General features: G+C 43.0%; 1 protein-coding gene across 1 annotated transcript in view; it reads left to right on the top strand.

The window, feature by feature from the left end:
* The window catches only part of FNDC3B (fibronectin type III domain containing 3B), a 213,302-nt gene that overhangs the window by 84,308 nt on the left and 108,494 nt on the right, over positions 1 to 20,500 (top strand). The window contains exon 4 of the mRNA XM_064458004.1: positions 17,727 to 17,803. Within this exon, the coding sequence (XP_064314074.1) occupies positions 17,727 to 17,803 (77 nt within the window). The remainder of the gene's footprint in view (positions 1 to 17,726; positions 17,804 to 20,500) is intronic.

Genomic DNA, 20,500 nt, shown 5'->3' on the forward strand with positions numbered 1-20,500 from the left:
TTTCTTTCTCTTACTGAATCTGCCATTACAGGAGTCTGTTTGAAGTAGGATGTTTGATTAAGTCTGTAGAAGTTGCAGGTCTCTGTTAGGGTTGTGTTAATGAATTCCACAAGTGCAAAATAGCAATAGTTAAGATGGAGCATACGTCAGGCAGAGAAAGCTAATTACTTCCATTGATTGCTTGGAGGCCTGGTGCTGTGTGTCAGCGTCTCTTTCTATCAGAGACACTTCTCAGCTCCCTGCGGCGGGAGCTGGCGGTGGAACCACGGATCGGGATGAAGCCCCGCTTCGTTCCCGCGGGGATGCGGCGAGGTGGAGCGAAGGGAAGGGAGCGCAGGCGTGAAGACGCAGCCCTCGAGCCTTCACCCCTGCCCAGAATGGGAGCTCCGAACCCCCGACCGACGCGGGGCGGGGGGGCTGACAAGTGTGCATAAATACCTCCGCGCTGGATTGCAAAGCAGATGTGATCAGGAGCGGCAGGCGCTCTGCCTGCGTCTGCAGGTCTAGGGGAGGCTCCCACCACGGGCTCGTGGTACTGTATGCCTGTTGCTTTGGCCGAGGGTGATATTTTAGATTTTAATATCCAGTGCTAACTCACAGTAACACTAGTACTTTCCAGCCTATTTGTCGCTCAGTGATTTTTTTATATGTTGCTTTAGAAATATTCAGAAAGCCATAGCATTAGGAACTGGGTAAGTATCCAAAACCAGATTTGTAACATTGTCCAAAAGTTTAAGCTACTAAAGATACACTTAAACATAATTCTGTGGTATTTCCTCCCTCTTTTTCAGCTTTTGAATATTTTTTTGGATCCAAACCTAATGCTAAGTGGAGGGAGACAGCTCTTTTTCTTCTTAAAAAAAAAAAAAAAAAAAGAAGAAAAGAAAAGAAAAAAAAAAAGGCTATTGAATTGTAAGCCCGGCACAAAGAGGTGGTTGTTCTGGAGCCCTAACCTGATGGGCTGCGAGAGCCCTCGACAAGGGCCCGTGGTGCTGCTTGCCGCGGAGTCGCAGGAATGCTGGTGTTTGCGGAGGGGATGGCTGGGCTCACTGTCCAAACAGATCTCTGCTTGCCAACTGGGAGCATATTGCCGTCTCTGTGAGGCACTCCATCACGGCTTGAATAGCTCCTCTTGTGCTCAGGCTTTCTGAATGCGAGAGAGAGGGAGGGAGGGAGAAATACTCTTTTCAGCCTTCTGCAATGTCAAAAAACCTTTCGTGACCGTATGAGAGCACTGCCTTAATGCAGGGGTTCAGAAAGGGAAGGAAGTTAAAAAGAAGGGATGGGATTTTTGACATTTGTTGCTTTATTTTTAGATTTAAACTTCTTTTTACGATAAAATGTTGCTCTACCTACTTTTCCTTGGGGGGAAAAGGAAAACCATAAATGTACATTTTTTACATTCTATTCAGTTTACTTTGAAGTGAAGTTTGCTGTAATGAGACAGTTCATAGTAACTCTTTTCTAAGAAATTAAAATAGTGCCTGTAAAGTAATCCTTTTCATCTTCTAAGCCTTCAGTTGTAGTTCGTAAACATAACTTCTGTATTGGAGAATTACCATAGTCATGCCTGGTTCTACAGCAGCATTTGCATGAGCTGCTCCTGTGCAAGCTCGTCCGATGTCAGAGGATTTCATACAAGCTTAACTCTGTGCATTTGGTGCTCGGTTGGATAGTGCAGGTAACTTGATATGCTTTTGGTGAATCAATCTGAAAATTGTAATAAGTAGTGTAGTAACTCGAGGCTCTTCGCAGCACAAGTACAAATTTCACCCGTGTTCCCTTCCCTCCCCCAAGAACCGTTCTCCCATTCCCTAACTGTATTTATATCTAACTTAAATAAACACGGATTATCATTCCTTTAAGTGCACTGCTCATCTATTTTTGTTGTCAGGATGCTTCGCAAGCAATCTTGACAATTCCAAGGTTAGAGAGCTTTTTACATGGAAGGAGAAACTGATGTGAAGAGCGCGAGTTGCCGGAAATCAAAAATGCATTTTAGAACCATATGCAAAAATCTTGAACTTGCTGAGTTTTTTGCTCAGGACTTCACGTTGTGCACACAGTAAGAAATAACAAGAATGTGTTTGTTCCTCGACTTCTGTGTGCTGGAGAGGGAGGAAGGACTTCGCTGCTGTCACTGTTTCTATAGTTACAGCTCATTCTCAAGGCACTATTGACATAAACTATAGTCAATCATTTAGAGCGATAAACTTAAAGGAAGAAATTAACCATGTCTGAGTGTTTATAAGCTCTTCGCAATATATTGTAAATTGTATGTGGAAGTTCATTCGTTCTCTGAGGTTTGCATAGCTTACTATACTATAAGATGCTGGTAAAATATCCTGCTATGGCGCAGAGTACTATACAATACCTGTAAATGGCCCTGGTTAATGCATTCAGTATAGTATATTGGGTTATAAAATACCCATAAGTGCATGGATGTGTTCAGAAACTTCTGTGTATCTTCAGATGGGAAGAGTTAAATTGGAGTAGCAATTTTTACCAGACAATCCCTTATCTTTTGTCATATATATCTTGATAATGAGAAAGCCCGATTTTAATGCAGACTAGCCTATTAGGAAGTGTTTATTTATAACCACGTACCACCAAAATCTCATTTGAACCTGGCCTTTGTAGGGAAAACGGGCTAAGCTTAAAACCCAAGCGTGCAAGTTTATGGATTCTCCCCAGGTCTCTTGTACCACCAGCTAACACAGATTCAGACTTGTGGACCGCAGCGGCGGCTCCTGCCCTGCACAGCAGCAGTGCCAGCTGTAGAGGCGGCAATGGCACAGGCGCTGCAAACTCGCGGGCTTCTCCTTTTGCCATTTCAGAACGTAATATACTCTTTTTCCCAGAGGACTTGCAGCCAGGGGCAGTGCAGCCCGGACTAACCTCCAGGCAGCTGGTCCCTGTCGGTTGGCCACGCGTTTGCTGGAGTCGGTGTAAGAGGGTCTTGGAAAGTGTCTTTAGCTTGTCAAGCCTTTTAAATTCCTGGTAGCCCGTGGGAGAGCTGGCATGGTGGGTACCAAGTGCGGCTTGAAAGCCGGCCTAGTTTTCATCGGTGTCGTCAGAGTTTTCACGTGAAATATTTTTGATTCTGGCAAATTTGTATTTTCTAACAAATTTTCATTTCCAGCAAAGGAAAACGTTTGTTGGAAAACCTTCAGCTGGCTTGAAAGGTGCGGCTTACTGATTTGGCGTAGCGATATCCTTTGTTTTGGATGAATGTTAGAAACGTGAAAATGCCTTTGTGCATCCAATCCCTGTAAACATTATTTTTCTATATGCATCATTGTAGGGCGTTTTACATCCCCCAGAACTTCACCTGGGTGCCGCCAGTGTACTGTCACACGGAATAGGTTGAAGTCTTTCATGATCACGAATTTCTGGGTTAAAATGTCAGTGTTCTTAATTTTTCAGAATTATTTCTTTTATCTCACGCAGTGCCAGCATACGCGTACACAGGTACATCCGTGTCTGTGCACACGCATATAGAAATGAGGCAGAGGAAGGAGGTAAATCCTTAAAACATACGGTGTGGAACAGTATTTCTGTTGCGCTGACACAGAAAAGATTTTAGACGTGGTAATTTCCCTAACGAAAATTACATTGATTTAATGTAACTCAGATGCCGGGCAAAATGCAGAGTGACAAACCACATTTTTCAGGGAATTCTTTAAGCTGCTTTTTTTCGCTGTGGCTCTGCATTGTTATATGACTTAGCAAATCTTAGGTCTTGAGGGAGAGTGGTGCAGTGGTTAGAGAGCTGAGCATCGCTACGATTTATTTCCTTTGCTGATTCTGTCGCTTGCTGTTGATGTGGCAGTGTCTGATAGTTTCTCTACTTTGTTGTGGTCTCCTGTAAAAGGGGGTGCTACAGCTTGCAGGATAATGTGCAACGGAGTTTAGAGGTTCTTGAATGCCATTATGTGCAAGAGGTAATTTTTTGACGCGAAGCTTTCTCTTGACAAATAAACGAGGTGACTGTGATTCGGCTGTGCTAGGCTGTTCTGCTCGTTTCTGGGGTTCAAAGTGAAATATTTAGAGTCACATGTTCAGTTTCTCTGGCTAAAAATAATGGCAGGTGGTGGTGTTGCCTACGAATTTAAATGCCAGCTTGCTTTCCAAGGCTGGAGTAACCTGGACATACAACACGGAGTCCGGGAGTGTGGTGCAGGGAGTACGCCACGGAAACTGCGGTGGCTGCCTGGTGTTTCAGCAGAAGGAAAGGAGGTGAGGAGCTCATTGTCAAAGCTTCAATTCTTGGCTTTTGAAAAAAACCAGCTGCATTAGGTCTTCCGGGATGCTGCAAATAAAAGCAAGAAGCTTCTCAAAGAAAGACACGTCTGTGGCATGAAGTATTTTTTTTCAGAATGCATCGTCTTTCTGGGGCAGGAATGCATTTCTGGGTCTGAAATAGAAGCAGCAATCTTAGAAGTGAAATAGAAGTTGAGTAAAACTGCTCTGAGTTTAACATAATGAAGTTAATAACAATGTTGGGGTTTTTTAAATATTCGCCAGAGATACTAATTTCTCTAGATTATTGGCTTTTTAGCCAGACCCTATGATGCATGCAAATTTCAGTAATTTCTTGATGGATAACTAACTGCCTGAGCAAATACAGGGGAAAACAGTTGAGTCACGAGCCTGAGACCCATGAGAATAGATCTGAAGCCAGAGTGATGCAGTGTTACAGAAGCAGGGCTTTCTTCAAGCAGTGGAGATACTGAGTCACCAGGACAAATTGTTTTCATTATTTTCTTTTAATTGTGTGCTGGGAGGGCTAATGCACAAACTCATATGACCCAGCGAGTTGTTTTTCTCACTGTTAGACAAATCCTGTTGGATGTGCAGCAATACTGTCTCCAGGTATTCCTGTCGTGATGCCCGATTGACCGGATCACTGAAATGGTTTAGAAATAATAAAAAGAAAGACGCCGTTCACTGCTTGACCTCGTAAGCAATTCGGTTTGGAGCAGCTGAAGCGCTGGGGTGGAGGAACACCTTGTGCCAGGGGCTCTACCAAAGGCAGCATCAGCCCCACCGCGCTGCGAGAGTCCCAGGGGCCGCAGGCTCTCCGAGGCAGGGTGTTAGGCCAGCATATCCCGTACAGCTCTGACAGTCAGACGCGTTCTAGTTGTTTGAGCTTGTCAGCCTTTTATGCTTTCACTAAGCTGGAGGAGCTTTCCAGGGCTGGCTCAGGTGGAAGTGAGGAGGAAGAAAAGGAAGGCTGTGCCCGTGGGTTTCTTGCTCCTTTGGATAAAGAAGCGCTTTTGTTGCTGGTGCAACACACAACTTGCACAATTGTACCTGCGCGCAGGTTTTGGGGCATAGAAATACCATTCAAACTCAAGAGGGATTTTGAACAGAGATTATGGTTTTTACCTTAGAACGTGAACATTTGATAATTGTTTAGGCACAGAAATGCTAGGAAGGGTGATTTTCTCTCTTTCTTTCTTTTAATGCTCAGAAATAATGTAAACGAAATAGGGTGGGTGAGATTTGTGTTTTAATCGGTCAGGTTAAGTCAAGGCTGCTGTGCCCCCCGTTTTCTGTCTGGGCACACGCAGTCCTTGCCCTCGTTCAGCACGTGCGCTCCTGCAGACACAGGGATCGAAGTCATGACTTGGGATTTTACCTTTTGAAAATTGCATTTATTTTTTTTAACAACTATATTCTTAGCTGCCGCTTCCCCTCCCTCTCCTTGCTTTGTAAGGAGAAATGCTATAACTGAATTTGGACTTTTCACGTACTCTGCTAACTGAGATGTTAGATCCCAACCGTAGAGTCAAAGTACCAAGAAATCTAAATAATTCAGTGGGTAGTTTTTCAGCCTCAGGTTGTTAAGGGGAAATCAAGAGCATTCCTTGAATAGTCGCAAAGTGGCTCAATCCCTTCTCCCCACACCCGACTCTGCCTCCTGCAAATTCCAGACCTGCGGATGGAGTTGTCACGGTGGGCTCTGTTGTCCCGGGGTGATCCCTCTGGGAGCCGCCTCGGCCGGGGAAGGGCTCCCTCAGTGGGATTCTTCCAACTCAGCTGCACCCATGAAGCCCCCTGCGTGGAGGGAGCCGGTTCCCCTGCCAGGCCGGGCTGTTCCTCCTTGGCTGGGACGGACACGGGAAGGACCGGGGAACCACTGAAAGGATAACTTTTTGCTCGTGTGTTTGAAAACTTTTTAATAACCGCTGCAATATACCAAGCTGTATGTTGTTCCCCTGAAAACTCCTGAGCGATAAGTACCTGAAGAGTGATGGCCCGTCGGAATGCTTACTCCCTGGAGGGTAGCGGGGTTTTAATCTCCATCAGACTACATGATGAATGTTTTGGATCGTAAATTAATTTCACAGTTGCTATAGCCAACAAGAAACTCCCATTACTGCGTTTGAAAAATCAGAATATTTTAGATGTGCTATGGAGAAACTGTCCTAAATCTGTTTTCTGGGTTTTTTTGGAGTTTTTTTTTCTTTTTTTAATCAGAACAGTTATTTTAATAATTAGAAGAATTTTCTTAATTAGGCAGTATTTGTTTCTTATCAGCAGTTAATTTATATAGGAAGGAAAAGCCCAATTCTCCCTGCTATGTCATGCTATGTAATTAGGTCTGTTTATCTGGGGACACAGGAAAATAAGAAATTCTAGTTTATTTTTTGAAGGCTGTAATGCTGTCATTAGCCTAGAGGCATGTTTTAAAACACAACTCAACTAACTTGCTCCTTGCAGTGGCTCAGCTTAGAAGGAGGAGGATGACAGGGGCCCTTCAAACATAACCCAGTGAGTCACAGCCTTCCTCCTCACTTCTACTGTTTATAAATGAAAGCAGGCTGTGAAAAAGCAAGTTAGTTCCTTCTCTGGAACAGCCACCATGTAGTTAGGAGCTACAGAAAGAGTCTGCTGGAGTAGAAGAGGTGAGGAGGAACCAAGGTCAACGTAAGCAACTTTTTGTGCCTTGCTGGGATTCAGATGGCTCTGCTGGGCTTTGTGGTGGGGTTTGAGCACCTTCCTCTTGACTTGGACTGACTGCAAGAGGTTCAGAGCACAGCAGCAAAGAGAATTGAGGGTCTCTAGGTGTGACCTGTGAAAAAAAGCTTGAAAAATGGGTGGTGTTTGGTCTATCGAAGGGCAGGCTCAAGGGAGATCTGGCAAAGCAAAGGACGGTGGGTGGGGGCTTTCATAAAAGCTTGTTGGAAAGAAAGTAATGGAAGGTTCCTCCATCCACCATCGTGGGTGGAGAATGAACAAGAAAAAATTTTAAAGGAAAGACGTTCAAGTTGGACACCTTTCCAATGGAAAGGCAGGTAGCCTGTGGAAGGCACTAGCTGGGGACTTCGTGGAGCTTTGGTCACTGGAAATGCTGAGGAAGAAACTGGGCAGCATCGGTCAGGAGAGGCTCAGGCGGAGCTGGATCTCCCTGGGGAGGGGAGAGCTGTGCTCCAGCAGCTCCCTGTTTCAGGGCAATATTTTATTTGTATGTCAGTTTGTATGCTTGCAGACCCAGAAGAAAAATATTCTGGTTGAGGCTTCTCTACTTAACATGCAGCTTTTTATTTTCTAATTCTTAATGAGCTGCTTCAGGATTACCGAACCTCTGTGAAGGGAGGAGGAGATGGTTCTCCCCATGGTGTGAGCCAAGCTCAGCTGGGGAACCCCTGGGCTCACCGAGGACATCTCTGAGCGCTGCAGAGATTGTCACACTTGGAGTTTTAGCTTGCATTTTTTTTCCAAGTTACTCTGCTGTAAGTGCAATACTGTAATAAAACTTGCAACAGAGAGACAGAAAATATTAAATAGCTTGAAATTTGCTTCGAAGCCTTACTGAATGTGGGGAAAAAACATAATAAAAATATGTATATATTCTCTATATATATTGAATGTGTTTCTACCCCCGGGAGGTGGCATTTTTCCACAGCCCCACAAAACAGCCCAGCACGTACCTGAGTACCAACAGCACTGACGATTCTCCTTCCCTCCCCGCTCCCATGTGATAGAGTCCCTGTTTGTGGCAGGTGGATATTAATTTTGATGAGCACGTCCAAATAGAGAATTTTAGAGGATTCACTGAAGTCCGGGATCCAAACATGTCATGAACAAAACTCGTCAGCCCCTGTCACGACGGCTGATGGAACTGTGTCAGCGCTAGGCGGGCGGTAGGGTTGAAAGTTTGCTTTAGTTCTTGCTGGCTGGATGATATTTCTCGCTGTGGGTGGACAGGTAAAGAATAACCATCACCTAATTGCTGCCTCGTTTCGGGCAGGCAGAAGAGAACGTGCTGTGTATCTATTGTTGGCTAGGTTTTGGGTCCGTTGCTGATTGTAGAGTCCTTCTGGTGTTGCCATGGGAATGCAATAATTATATTATGAATAACTGGAGCATTTTCTTTTGCTGCTGCAGAAAACTGGTGTTGTATAATTATCGCTACCTTTAATAAAAGTTGTGCTCAAAGCAGGTCATTCAGCGTTTGTATAAACCTGTTGCAGAGAACAAAACTATGCAAGTGAATGCCACTTTATGAACGTGCCGGAGAGCCAACGCATGCGCACGCTCCCCCAAAACCATTTACATCATCTGAATGTTTTGAAGCGCTTTCTCAAAATTGCAAAGGCAAAATAATGTCCACAGTTGATCTTCCATCTGTAGGATCTGCTTGTGGCTTGTTTGTCTTTCTACAAATAACCTCTGTTGATATCAGACAGCGTTGTATCATGCATAAGCTGTAATGCTGTTTATAACTGGTGCAAAACCCAAACAACTGTCATTTGATGACATCCCCTTCCCCTAGAAGTTCGTGCGGTGGTTATATAGGCCTCGTGGGAAGCTCCGTTCCAGAGCTGTAGGCGCAGCTGGAGGATGCTAATCCTTCTGTTGCTGTTGAAAGCTTTAGCAGTGTCAAAACTTAATACATGAGTTTTTGTAATTCTAAAACGAAGCCTGATGCTGGCCGAGATCTCCCATCGTTTGCAGGGGTGGGTGAGTGTCTCCCATTTCGGAATTCAGCCTTATGGTCTCCTTTCCTCTCTCGGAGCCTCTTGCAAAGGACAGGCTGTGGTTTTCTGTGCAACATGTCTTCTGTCTCACCTTTCTTGGTAGTGCCGTTCTCTCTGTTCTTCTGCGCACTTTCTGGCATATTTCTATCATAAAACAAAGGGTTATGCAAAGGAAAAAAATGTTAGTAGATTTGAGGAAGCTTCCCCCAAATAGAGCGTTTTTCTATGTGATAACATACCGGTCTTTAACAGTTGGAAGATTTATTCAGGCTTAAGTATTGTCTTATGACCTAAACCCCGTTCTGGGTTTGTGTCCAGTTACGTTCCCACAAGCTTCCCCTGTGACCCTGCATCAGGCATTTCATTTCTTTGTCCCACAGTTTCATTTGTGAGGCGAGGAGAATAACAACCCCGCTCCAGCCAGATGTTCTGGGGATGGATTCGTGAGTCCTTGTGGGGTAACGTGGTGCTGGGTCATAGAAATGCTTTTGTGCTCCTGCTTCAGATGTCAGGATGTCATCTTGGGCTAATGTTCATCACGAAATGAATTCTCTCCAGTTTCAGGTTATTGTGTTGTGGCTTGTGTGCTAATGGATTAATTTCAGATGTTTTCAACGTAGTTGGTTGTTCTCTTTGTTTCCAACATAGTCCTAATTTATTTAACAGTATTTGCCATTCAAGTCCACTGATTTTAGACAGATGTTTGTCTCTTGTGCTTTAGTCTAGACATCTATGATTTACAATCTGTAGCCCATCTGGTGAATTGCCATGGGAGTATGCTTATTTTCAATGCTTGAAGTATTGCAACATACTCTTTGCAAGTGTTTTTGCAGTAGCAGCTGATGAGCCAACCATCAGAAAAGGTTTATTTTAGCAAAAGAATCCAGCTTGTTTGTTCAGGTTAGGGCAGCAAAATACTCCATTTCTATTCAAAACAACAACAACCAAAAAGTTCCACTCCAAAATATTGCCTGTAAATTGAAACGCTAGAATAATATATGGGCCTGGTTTAAAAAAGAAGCAAAACCCACCTGGGAATGTAGAAGAAAAGCAGGAGACCTGAAGAATTCATCTCGCCCATTTCCATTCTCTGTGGCTGAACAAGTGTACTTGTCTAACCTTCCCGAAATACTTCAGCGAGGTTTAGGTTGTCAGAGTTTCTCGTAACGTGTCAGCTTAGCCTTGGCTGGTGCTCTGTGCCTGGCGCAGGGCGGCCCTGTGCTGCGGGACCAGGTCCTTGTCCCCAGGCGCTTCCTGCTCCCCGTCCAGCCCCGCGGCAGGAGAAGCCATTGATGCACGCGGGGGCGACGTGCCGGGCCGTTACAGCAGCCTGTTGGCCTCGTCTGGGCTCTCCTCCGCTTGTGGAATTGGTGAAGTGCCATGAACCCAAAATCCAAAGTGGAGGATGGCAGGGGAGGTCTTGCAAGTGAGGAGTGGCACAATTCTTTACGCTTTCAGGATAAGTATCTCAAAATGCGCTGCACTCATCGTTTGAGATGTCAAACGTTTGATGTTTGAAAATTTATTAATTCATAGTTCTATAAGGGATAAAACTGAACGTTTAACCTACCTTCCTCTTCAAATTCAGCTGTAGCAGTACTGTGTAACAGCCTGCAGCGCTGTGATAGCTCTGGCCGGGGCATGTTCGGTGCAACTGATATATTTTAGTTCATTTCCTGTTTTTATGGGTTACTCTATTATTTCTAGAATATGCCCCAAACCAGAACACAACATCTGGGCGACACAGATTGCAAAAGAGCATGCTGCTGGGTAGGAATCTCTTGGTTGTTCCATTAAAGAGTGAAGTGCTGTGGTTTAACTCCAAACGGAACGCACTTGAGCCTCCCGCTGTGCGTAGCAGGTCAAGTAGCAAACGCAGGTAAAATAAACTGTTTTCAAGGGTCTTTAGTGGAAACAGCAAAGGTGCCATCGTGTAAACACACCAGAAAATGCTCTGGGAGCTGTCTGCTTGATGCGTTTGGCACAGATTTCTGAGTATTTTGAGTTGCTGTTTGGTTGAGTGAGTTTGTCTGCACGTGTTGAAAACATCAGTCAAACCCAGACTCCAGACTGGATATTGTTGTAGGGCCTGTGGCCGTGAGATCCGAGCACTGAGCGTGTGAATCAAATACACGTGATTTGCAGTTGAATGTTAATAATAATGCACTGAAACTCGGACTGATGGATTTTTTTATTTACAACTTTATTTTTACATTTTATTTTTAATTATATTTACAGTAAATGAGCTGGATAATTGGGGGAGTGGGTAAAGGACTGTTACAGCTCATAACTTCTCCTAATGCAGTCACAGGATTTAGAGAGGATATTGAAAGAACGTGAAGCATAGAAGTTGCAAAGGAGTTTGCGCATTTTCCCTACATCAAAAGTGTTTCAACCCTCACTTTTCAAACACTGAATGTGCAGAGTGAGGTCACTCCGTTCAGTGGTTAAGCCATGCAGGTGCAGGAGACTTCAGGCTGAGAGGGTTTTGGGGTTTGTTTTGGGTTGTTGTTTTTTTTTTTTTTTTGATGATTCATGTGCATTGAAGTAGCCATTTAATGCTAGATCCAAGATCATTTGAAATCCATGGAGCCATTTCTGTTAAACTTGAGGGTTTGGGGAATGTTTTTGTAGCCCTCCTACAAGGTGAAGGAATTGCTTCACACTACTAAACTGTGATCTGAATAGGAAATAAACAGTCGAGGTGTCAGACAGTGTGAACGGATGTGTGGTAGGCATCCTTCTATTCACACCCTTGTCTGTAGATGAGGTTGTCTTTAAAAAAAAATGGATAAATATATTCGGATAAGCAGTCTAAAACTCTTTATATGTTACCTTGTTCAGGCGTGAGCTGGTGCCATGAGGATGGCCAAGTGCTGGATGCTCTCGTAGGCCTTGATAAGCTGTATGGATAATGTTGTTTTTGCACCTTTCATGACCCCACCTATGGCATGCTGAATGCAGCACAGGTGGGATTTTTTCTGACATTTCAGACCTCTCCAAAGGTATTTTTTAAAGCTGTCGTTTTACCCCCTGAAGAACTTAATACTGTAAAAGCTACTCTTTTTCTCTCTAATGTGGAGTTGCTTTAGTCTAGAAATTCATACTCATCTAAGGACAAAGTATTCGGATCTTGATCAGCAGCAGATTTAAGACCCTGTGTCCTAGTAACTTAAGCAGATTCCTGGGAGTTGACTCTTCCTCTGCCTTTTACTGTATGTGAGAGCAGAGTTAAGTTGACATTTGAATTAGCTCTTGTCCAGGAGAGATTGCACCTCAAAACTGTGGTGACATTTATGTTTGAAAGCTCGTTACATCCTACTTCAAAGGGTTTTTATAAAGTGGTCTGACGAACTCGTCTTAGCTTGTGCTAACAAGCAGTTTGGGGCCGTGGCTGAAAGGCTAGGAAAAACGCTCGCCACACCTCTGCCGCAAAGGAAAGATGATGAACGGAAGGATCCAGGATTTCGTTTTGTTTTTGTTTGCCTTGTCATCACCTTCTTTGGTCCATAAGGTGCTTTGAGAATAACCAAGTGGAGGGAGAAGACACGTGTGCCTGACAGCGACAGGGAGCCTGTTTGTGCTTATTTCCTTGAGGAAATTGTTCCGGAACAGCTGCTCATCCATGTGAAAATGCAAACCCTTGGGTCCCGGCCAAGGTCAGCAAGCCCTGGGTCATTTGTTTTAGCAAAGCAGACCAATTTGCCCTTTAATTATCGTTCCTTTTTGTTCGGTCAGACCTCTTGCTCCATAGATTTACTTCGTGAGAAGCACCCTATGAGAAAGATGTGATACGGGTTTTGTTGTGAATCAGAGGGAGGCATAATATTTTTTCATCGATTACTTCTAACTGTTAAGCTTTACAAAATATAGTACATTTACCTGGCTGGATTTAATTTTCTATGTAACTAGTGCAGTAGGTTCTTGTTATTAAAACGTACAGCATTCTTAAATTTCCAGGTAAAATTGCCCAAATCACTAAATTTCATGTTGTTTCTCTGCTAATGTGGGTATTTTGGTGTGAAACGGTAAGTCGGTACATGTTTGCTAGAAACAGGACTGAGAAATTCCTGAACTTCAGAGAGCTTTCAGTAACTGGTCTCAGAATGGGAGCTTTATAACGAAGCCTGGTAGGGTTTGCTCTTCATAATAAGCTATGCAAAACTGTCAGCAGAAACACAGAGTAAAACGTATGCCCATGTGCTGGAGCTGGATGTGGAAAATATTCTACAGTGGACATGATTTAGTAATAAAGAGAGAAAAGCAATACTCTATAAGCAGTAAGGAAAGGAAAATAGTGAAGTAAGATTACTACTTTGCCCTATAATGCTGTGTGGAAGGAAAGAAATAGGAAGGATGCATTGCTAATGCTGGAGGAACTGAAATGCCAGATTTGGCTTCTATAGTTTAAGGAAAAAAAACTAATGAAACTAAAGCGATCTTTAATGCGTGCATAAAAGGTCACTTGGGAACAAGGAAGAAGCATACTTATTCCAAAACGGATTTTATACTGCAATTTTGAAAGTGTCATGGATTGCAACCAAGGATATAATTAGCCTTGAAAACCTTGGGACAGAAGTTTCTCAAGAAGATTGTGACATGATTCCTGAAGGAATAAGAATGACAGAAGCATCCTCTTGGCAGGGCTAGTGGGAGACAGAGATGGATGGGAGACTGGCTTTGATCTGCAGCTTCACGCAATAAACCGTGATACAAGGAGGAGTAGAATAATTGTTGTCATTTTTGTCAGACTACGTGTGCAGGTGTGTTTTTAAAAGGCGGTAGATTTGCAAAACCTTTTTGGTCTACTAAAATGGTTAAAATAATTAGCTTCCACGCCGTCAGAGGAGTGGGAGCGCAGCACAAGACAGGAACGTGTGGCTTGGAATGGGAGGACAGGCTCTTACTGGGGCGGCAAGCTGTTAATTAGCTCTGCCATAATATGAAACTCTGTTGCTTCTTTTACTGTCTCTTAATTATTAACATGTGTTGGAAATATGAAAACTTTGTGCTCTTGCAGCGGGGGACAAGCGTGGTCTGTCACCTACCTGGCTGATGGACTTGGGTGCCTTCAGCCTGGTGCCTCCTCCACTTCTCCCTCTCGGATCAGAGGAGGGGGAGTAATTCCCTCGTTTGTTTTGGATGGAGCCAGCCCCAGGGTTTTGGGGCAGCCCTCCAGAAGCTGATGGAGGTGCCTCTCTATGTACGGTGTCGGCACTCGGCGTGGAATTTGGCCTCTCCCTTTGTCAGCAGAGGTGGCCAAAGCTCTTCTGGCTCGTTTTCATTACGGACTCGGGAGACGGCCTCAGTTTTTTAACAGGTTCGAAAGTATTAATGCAAGCTCATTTCAGCATAGAGCATCCGTGTTAGAACGGACTGAATTTTTCTCATTTAAATTAGATTTTTTATTGAACCACGAGCTTCAATTAAAACCTGCAAAGCTCTAATTCCCTAGAGGACAGGTTACTTAGAGCCATCCTATGAATAGAAGCAACTGAGGAACATCCTTCTCTAAATGTCTGCTTTTTAACAGTTCAGGAATATTTGATATAACCAAAAATACTCATAACAAAAAAAAAAAAGTGTTAATGGGCGAATGGTTTCACTGCAAGAATAGTCTTTAATTCCTGGGGCTCATCGTGCTGTGGAGAAGGGGTCTGTATTTTACTCACTACAGCTTGAAGTTGTTTTGATACTGTTGATGAGAGAGATGAAATAATGTATGCTAAAGTCATTTGGCTAGCCTGGAAATCAAAGCGCTGGAAACAAAATCTAGCTGCAAATCACTAGGCTGTCATTCTTTTAAAACCTGTTATCCAAATGACTTTAACAGTTTGTGGGTCATGCTCAAGGTTAAGAATCATCTTGCACGGTGCACGTTTTGATGATAAAACACCGTATTTTTTCTTTTTATTGGAATGGAAGTGTTAGAGTCAACAGTATCGGTGTGGGAGTTTGATTTCTTCCTGCAAGTAAAACGCTACTCCATATGAGCAGTTGGCCCAGGGTTTAGATGGGCAGATAACGAGGCATCCCGAGCAAAGTGCTTCTCATTTGTTGTGTAGAGACTGTCTGGTCTGTATGTAGCAACTCCCAAACTGCTCCATTTCAAAATTTATTTCCAAGTCAGAGTACCTATTTTTGAGAAAGACTGGCTAGGGATGATTCTACTGTAAGTAGAAAGCATTTCTCTCAGGCCCTGAAACAGGTTGAACATTAAAGATTTGTTCTGTTAAGCAACGTTTTTGTATAATGTTTAAATTATTGTCTACTTAAATGGTGAACTTAAGATTTTTTTATTTTATAATTACTTTTTTTTTGCAGTTTTTTATTTTGAGAAGTCACTGACAAGGAATGAGTCGCGTAACAATGTTAACTACTCATTTTACCTAATCTCAGGCATGTTCCATCCTGAAGAGCTGAACCACTTGATAATCGAATGTGGATTGAACCCCCCAAAAAATGTCTCATTGTGTGTTCACCGGTATTTGCTATTACAGATAGATATACCATACAACTTACTGTGGAGTGAAACTTGGCAGTGTATATAGACCAAAGTAGATTCAGAGAGACATAAAAAACCATATTCCTCAAAATAAATTTGCAGAGATTTTTGTTTAGGGGGAAAACACAATTACTCAAATAATATTTCTGTGCAGTTACTTTTGAACCAATTATCACTTCATATTTTTGATCAATTTAGAGCCATTCAGATGGTTCCTCCCCCCCAATAACTGCTTATTGCTTGTGCTGATTTATTTTTTTTCCATTCACACTAAAATAGTTGACTATCATGGGAGACAAACAGTGCTGAAAGGGCTGTAAAATAAGGGGGGGGGGGCATATGAGCTGAATAAGAAGTAATAATGGCAAAGTTTCTATGATTCTATAGTTACTAGTGATAAAACGAGAGGAAATGACCTCAAGCTGTGTCGGGGAGGATTAGATTGGATATTAGGAAATTCTTCTTCACTACAGGAGCGGCCAGGCCCTGGCACAGGCTGCCCAGAGAGGTGGGGGAGTCACCGTCCCTGGGGGTATTTAAAAGACGTGTAGACGTGGCCCTTCAGGGCACGGCTTAGGAGGCCTGGGGGTGTTGGGTTGGGGGTTGGACTTGATGATCCTAGAGGTCTTTTCCAACCTTAATGATTCTATGATTTTAAGTTCCCTACATAGTGAAGTATAGGGAGGTATGAAGAACAGCAGAACTACACACCTAAAACGGCTTCTTTTAATTTAAACTTTGGAGTTTCCATGTGCTTAATACACTTGATGATAAATTACCATATTTCAAATCTAGATGCGACTAGTAAAACCCATACATGCTGATTAGACTATAAATAACTGGATAGAGAAAACGAACTGAGATCAGAGGAGATATAAATAACTCCGATAGATTCCCTGTGTGTAACTTGGGTTTTGAGAGGTCGGGAAGTCCTGCTTATTGTACGATAATCAGCCTGAGGAGTATAAAAATGTAGATGGATAGGGAATTACTTTTTGATAATTTATTGTGGACTGGTTTTGCTGACATCAGGCAGCAGACTGACTCGCTTTGTTGTGGGAGTTTCATTAGATCTGTCTGAACTTCAGGAGCAGGCACTCCTCGAGGCTATTACATCCCATCTGCGCCTGAAGTCCTTCATATGTTTTAGCATTTAGCATCCTTACCTGGATGCGATGTGGTTTGGAGATGTTACATGGCTTCTCCATCAGAGAAGGTCATGAAGTTACCTTTTGCGTGGTTAGTCAAAGCTAAAATTCGATGTGCAGTAACAAGGAGCAGAGTTCTCTCTGAGCTCTTCTCAAGAGTTTGGCCATAGCTGTTTTCTTAGCCCAAGGCAGATGGGCTATCTAACAGGTTAGTGTAAACATTTTAATATGTAATAAGGAGGTAATTAAATTAATTTTTACTTTTCAAAGCAGTAAACTCTCATTGCAAACATCTGTCTGGTGTTTGGGGCATTCATTTTATTGACTGCTCCCTGTGCTGTTCCTGATTTTAATGGGTGAATCAATGAGCAATTGAGTGAACTATTTCCATTTTATCTACGCGCTTTCTTTTAGCTGTGAGGCTCTGTTTGCAGAAGTCGAATGGTTATGGCACTTGCTTTGTTATACTTGTACTCAGCGCCTCAAAATGGAACTTGTATGTTCAGGGCTGGATTTCAGAGTGGAAACCATAAGCTTCTTGCTTGTATAACCACATTCCAAGGTTAGTCTGAATAGCTGAGATAATGAATTTGGTCTTTGTGCATTCTTAAATAGATAGATAGTTTTTCACATATGTGATTTTTTTTTTTTTTGCTACAATTGGACGCTTTCCTTAGGAGCTGCCTAATTCCAGGCTGCACAGTTTCTGCTTTGTTCTCTGCTCCCATGCCTTCGACAAGAATAACTTAACCAGATTTCAATACAGGAATTGTGGGCTGCTAAAGGACATATTGTGTTACTGCTTAATGCTGTATAAGTTGATCAGTGGGTAATATAAAGTCTATGTTTTAGCTGTTTTATGATGAAAATATTATTTCAACAGAATATATGGTAAAGTCATCGAACAATGACTATTCTCAGAATGATTGCACAAGGCATTTTCCATATACCAGGAATTAGTGGAGCTGCTCATTTTGTTATTGCAGGCTTCAAAAATAAAGCTATTTTTAGCCTTTTCTGAGCAACTGTGCAATTTTTTTAACTGAAAAAAACCCTAATATCTTATTTCTCTCTTTCTATTAGGACCGGCAGAGGTTCCCATGATGTCACCCAATGGATCCATTCCCCCTATCCATGTGCCTCCTGGTTATATCTCACAGGTACGCTTCTTGAAGAATTAAAATGTGTATAAAAGCAAAAGCATTGATCCATATAGAGAATTCTGCCTAGCTGAAGTTTGATTTAGAAATGTTAATGGCCTAGTCCTCCTCTTTACCGACAGTACACACACGTTTGCACAAGTGGGCGTGCACGTGCACCTTCCCACCTTGGTATGTATATGAGCTGGGGTGGTGTTTTAACACCAGCAAAAGCTACGCATACAGATTGAGCCAACCTGTGCAATTTCCCTGCCTTTGTGAGAGGGAGAAAAGTCCACATTGTAGGTGATGCCTTAAGTTCTCGTGTGACAGTCAGGAGGGGTAGGGAATCATTGGAAGGGAGAGAAGGAGCCGCTGTAGCTATAAAATATGCTGTTGATCATCAGTATCTTCACACCAAAAATCCTGCAGCATATCAAGAACTGGGGGTTTTGGTTTGTTTTAAGAATAAATGCGATTTAATTATCTATTTATGGAAAAAATGGAAAAAGCTTTTCACAAAGCTGTTAGGTTTTGGAACTCTTGAACAGCTACTGCTCTTCGCTGTAAATAACCACTTCAGATTACCAGATTGTTTGTGTTCCGTCCATCCTCTGCAAAGCTTAGGCCCTTTCTGAAGTAAGAAAGAGAAAAAAATTAAAAAGGTTGATGTAAGGCAGAATAGCTGTGAACAATACAATAAATGCAGTAATTTCACCGCTTTCATTGAGAGCTGGACTGGACCGAAAGCTTCATTAAGAGTACACAAAGTATTTCAAATGTCCCTGATGAATAGCGTAAGAACTTTTGATACATATATTTTGACATCTTGTTAAGCAGAAAATGGATGATGTCCTGGAATTGCTTCCCCTCCCCAGGAAACATGTGAGCATCTGTAATTCTGAAAAATTGTGGATGGCGTCATACTTAAATCCCACAAAATACTGCAATCGCTCTGTGGTATTTTAACTTCTGAGCAGAGCGAAAACATGCCTCAAGTGCGGGGACGTTGTCAGCCCGGCCAGGAGAGAGGGCAGGACGGCAGGGTGGGCCAGCTTCCTCCCGCTCCTCAAGCGCCCCGAGGTGGGTGGTTGGGGCAGGCGTTGAGACGGCACTTGCAGCGCCGTTTAATACTCCTCATGCGCTCACCTCACTTCATGAACTGGCCCATTTCGTACGGAGGAATCTTTTAAAGATTTACGCTTCCTTTGAAATAACTTTTACACCTCTCGGCTCCTGTACTGAGGTAACGGTTGGGTATAATTGAAATGCTTTCCAAACCAGAGTCATGAAACCTCCCAGTTGTATCTCTGCCTGAGCCCAATTCCTCCTTAATGCTTTTTGTGGGGCACCATAATAAGTTCACTAAAGAAGCCCTTAAGTAGTTTCTTAACAAAAAAAAAAAACAACAACCCAACACCAAAACCCAATACCAACCCTCTTCTGAAGAAATTTTTCCAAGGAGCTGGAAATATGTTGTAAAGTTATAGGGGAAAACTCTGTATTCAGTGTTTTTCAGCAGCTGAATGTGCATTCTGCTGTGTGACGGAGCCTCTTGCCTTTCAGACTGCTTCATATTAACTCGTAGTTGAAGGTGTGTAGTAAGTCAGTTAGTTCTTATTGTAATAAATGCCCCTCCTTGTGTGCTCTTGCTTTTGTCTATTGCCGCAGAGTTAAACTCTATTTTATGATAAGCAATGAGAACACAAATTTAGAATGGCAAGAGAAAGGCCATGAAGCAAATTAATGCACTGTGAGATATGAATCAAAATATATTTGATATTTTTTTTGTTTGAATTGTCCTCAAAGTGTGCATCTAAGAGTCAGGCAGAGAGCAGATACCCCTGCGGAGAAGTAACGGTGCCTATTAAAAAAGGCATGAAATCTTTTTTTGATTATGTTATACCAAGCTTGTTGGAGCTGTGAGTATTAGTCTTAAATATTGTATTAGTTACCTGGTGATTGCAACCCTGGCTTACCCTGAGGCTTCATTGCCTCTTTGGTATTGTGCAAATGAACAGCAAAAAACTGGCAGGAGGCTGTGTGCCCTGCAAGATCAGCTCCGCTGGAGGCAGCGGACAAACAGATGCTATTTCCAGACTTGAAGGACCGTATTAGTAGTTGTGACTAGAAACTGGTTTGTTGATGTTAAGATGTTCCCAATGATGAGGCTTAGCCAGGGTGGGAAAAAACCCAGGGAAATGACAGAAGACAAATACACACCACCAGTTCAGATCTTTCACGCGATGGTTTTACTTCCAAAGACTGGTTCAATACGGCCAGTTATTTTGCGTTTCCTCTTCAGCAGACAAACCTCTGTGCACCTCTGGCAGATAAGAACTACCAGATCAGAGTTCGTGTCCCCACAATTCTTTGTTGGCCAAGGGTTAGTTAAATATGAAAGAGAAAAGAAGTTCCTTACTGTGCTCTCGGTGGACAATATTGCTGCTGTGAAAGTTAGTTGTGGAAGGTGGTGTGGTGGAGAAATTTGTATTAAATGCAAAGTCAGCAATCCTGGTTTCAACTCTTGGATGTTGAAGGAGAAGGGAGCTGCTCCCTTTGACTTGCCAGGAGCCAGGCAGAAGATTTTAATGTCCATTCCAGTTCTGAGCTGCGGATGGAGCTGCTTCCCTGCCACACGCGTCCTGCGGGGCAGGCTGGGACCGTGCCCTCCTCCGCTGGGGTGTCCACCAGAGGCTCCGTGCCCTTGGGGTCTGT

Source organism: Phalacrocorax carbo, chromosome 7 (assembly GCF_963921805.1).
Source record: "Phalacrocorax carbo chromosome 7, bPhaCar2.1, whole genome shotgun sequence".
Taxonomy (NCBI): Eukaryota; Metazoa; Chordata; class Aves; order Suliformes; family Phalacrocoracidae; genus Phalacrocorax; species Phalacrocorax carbo.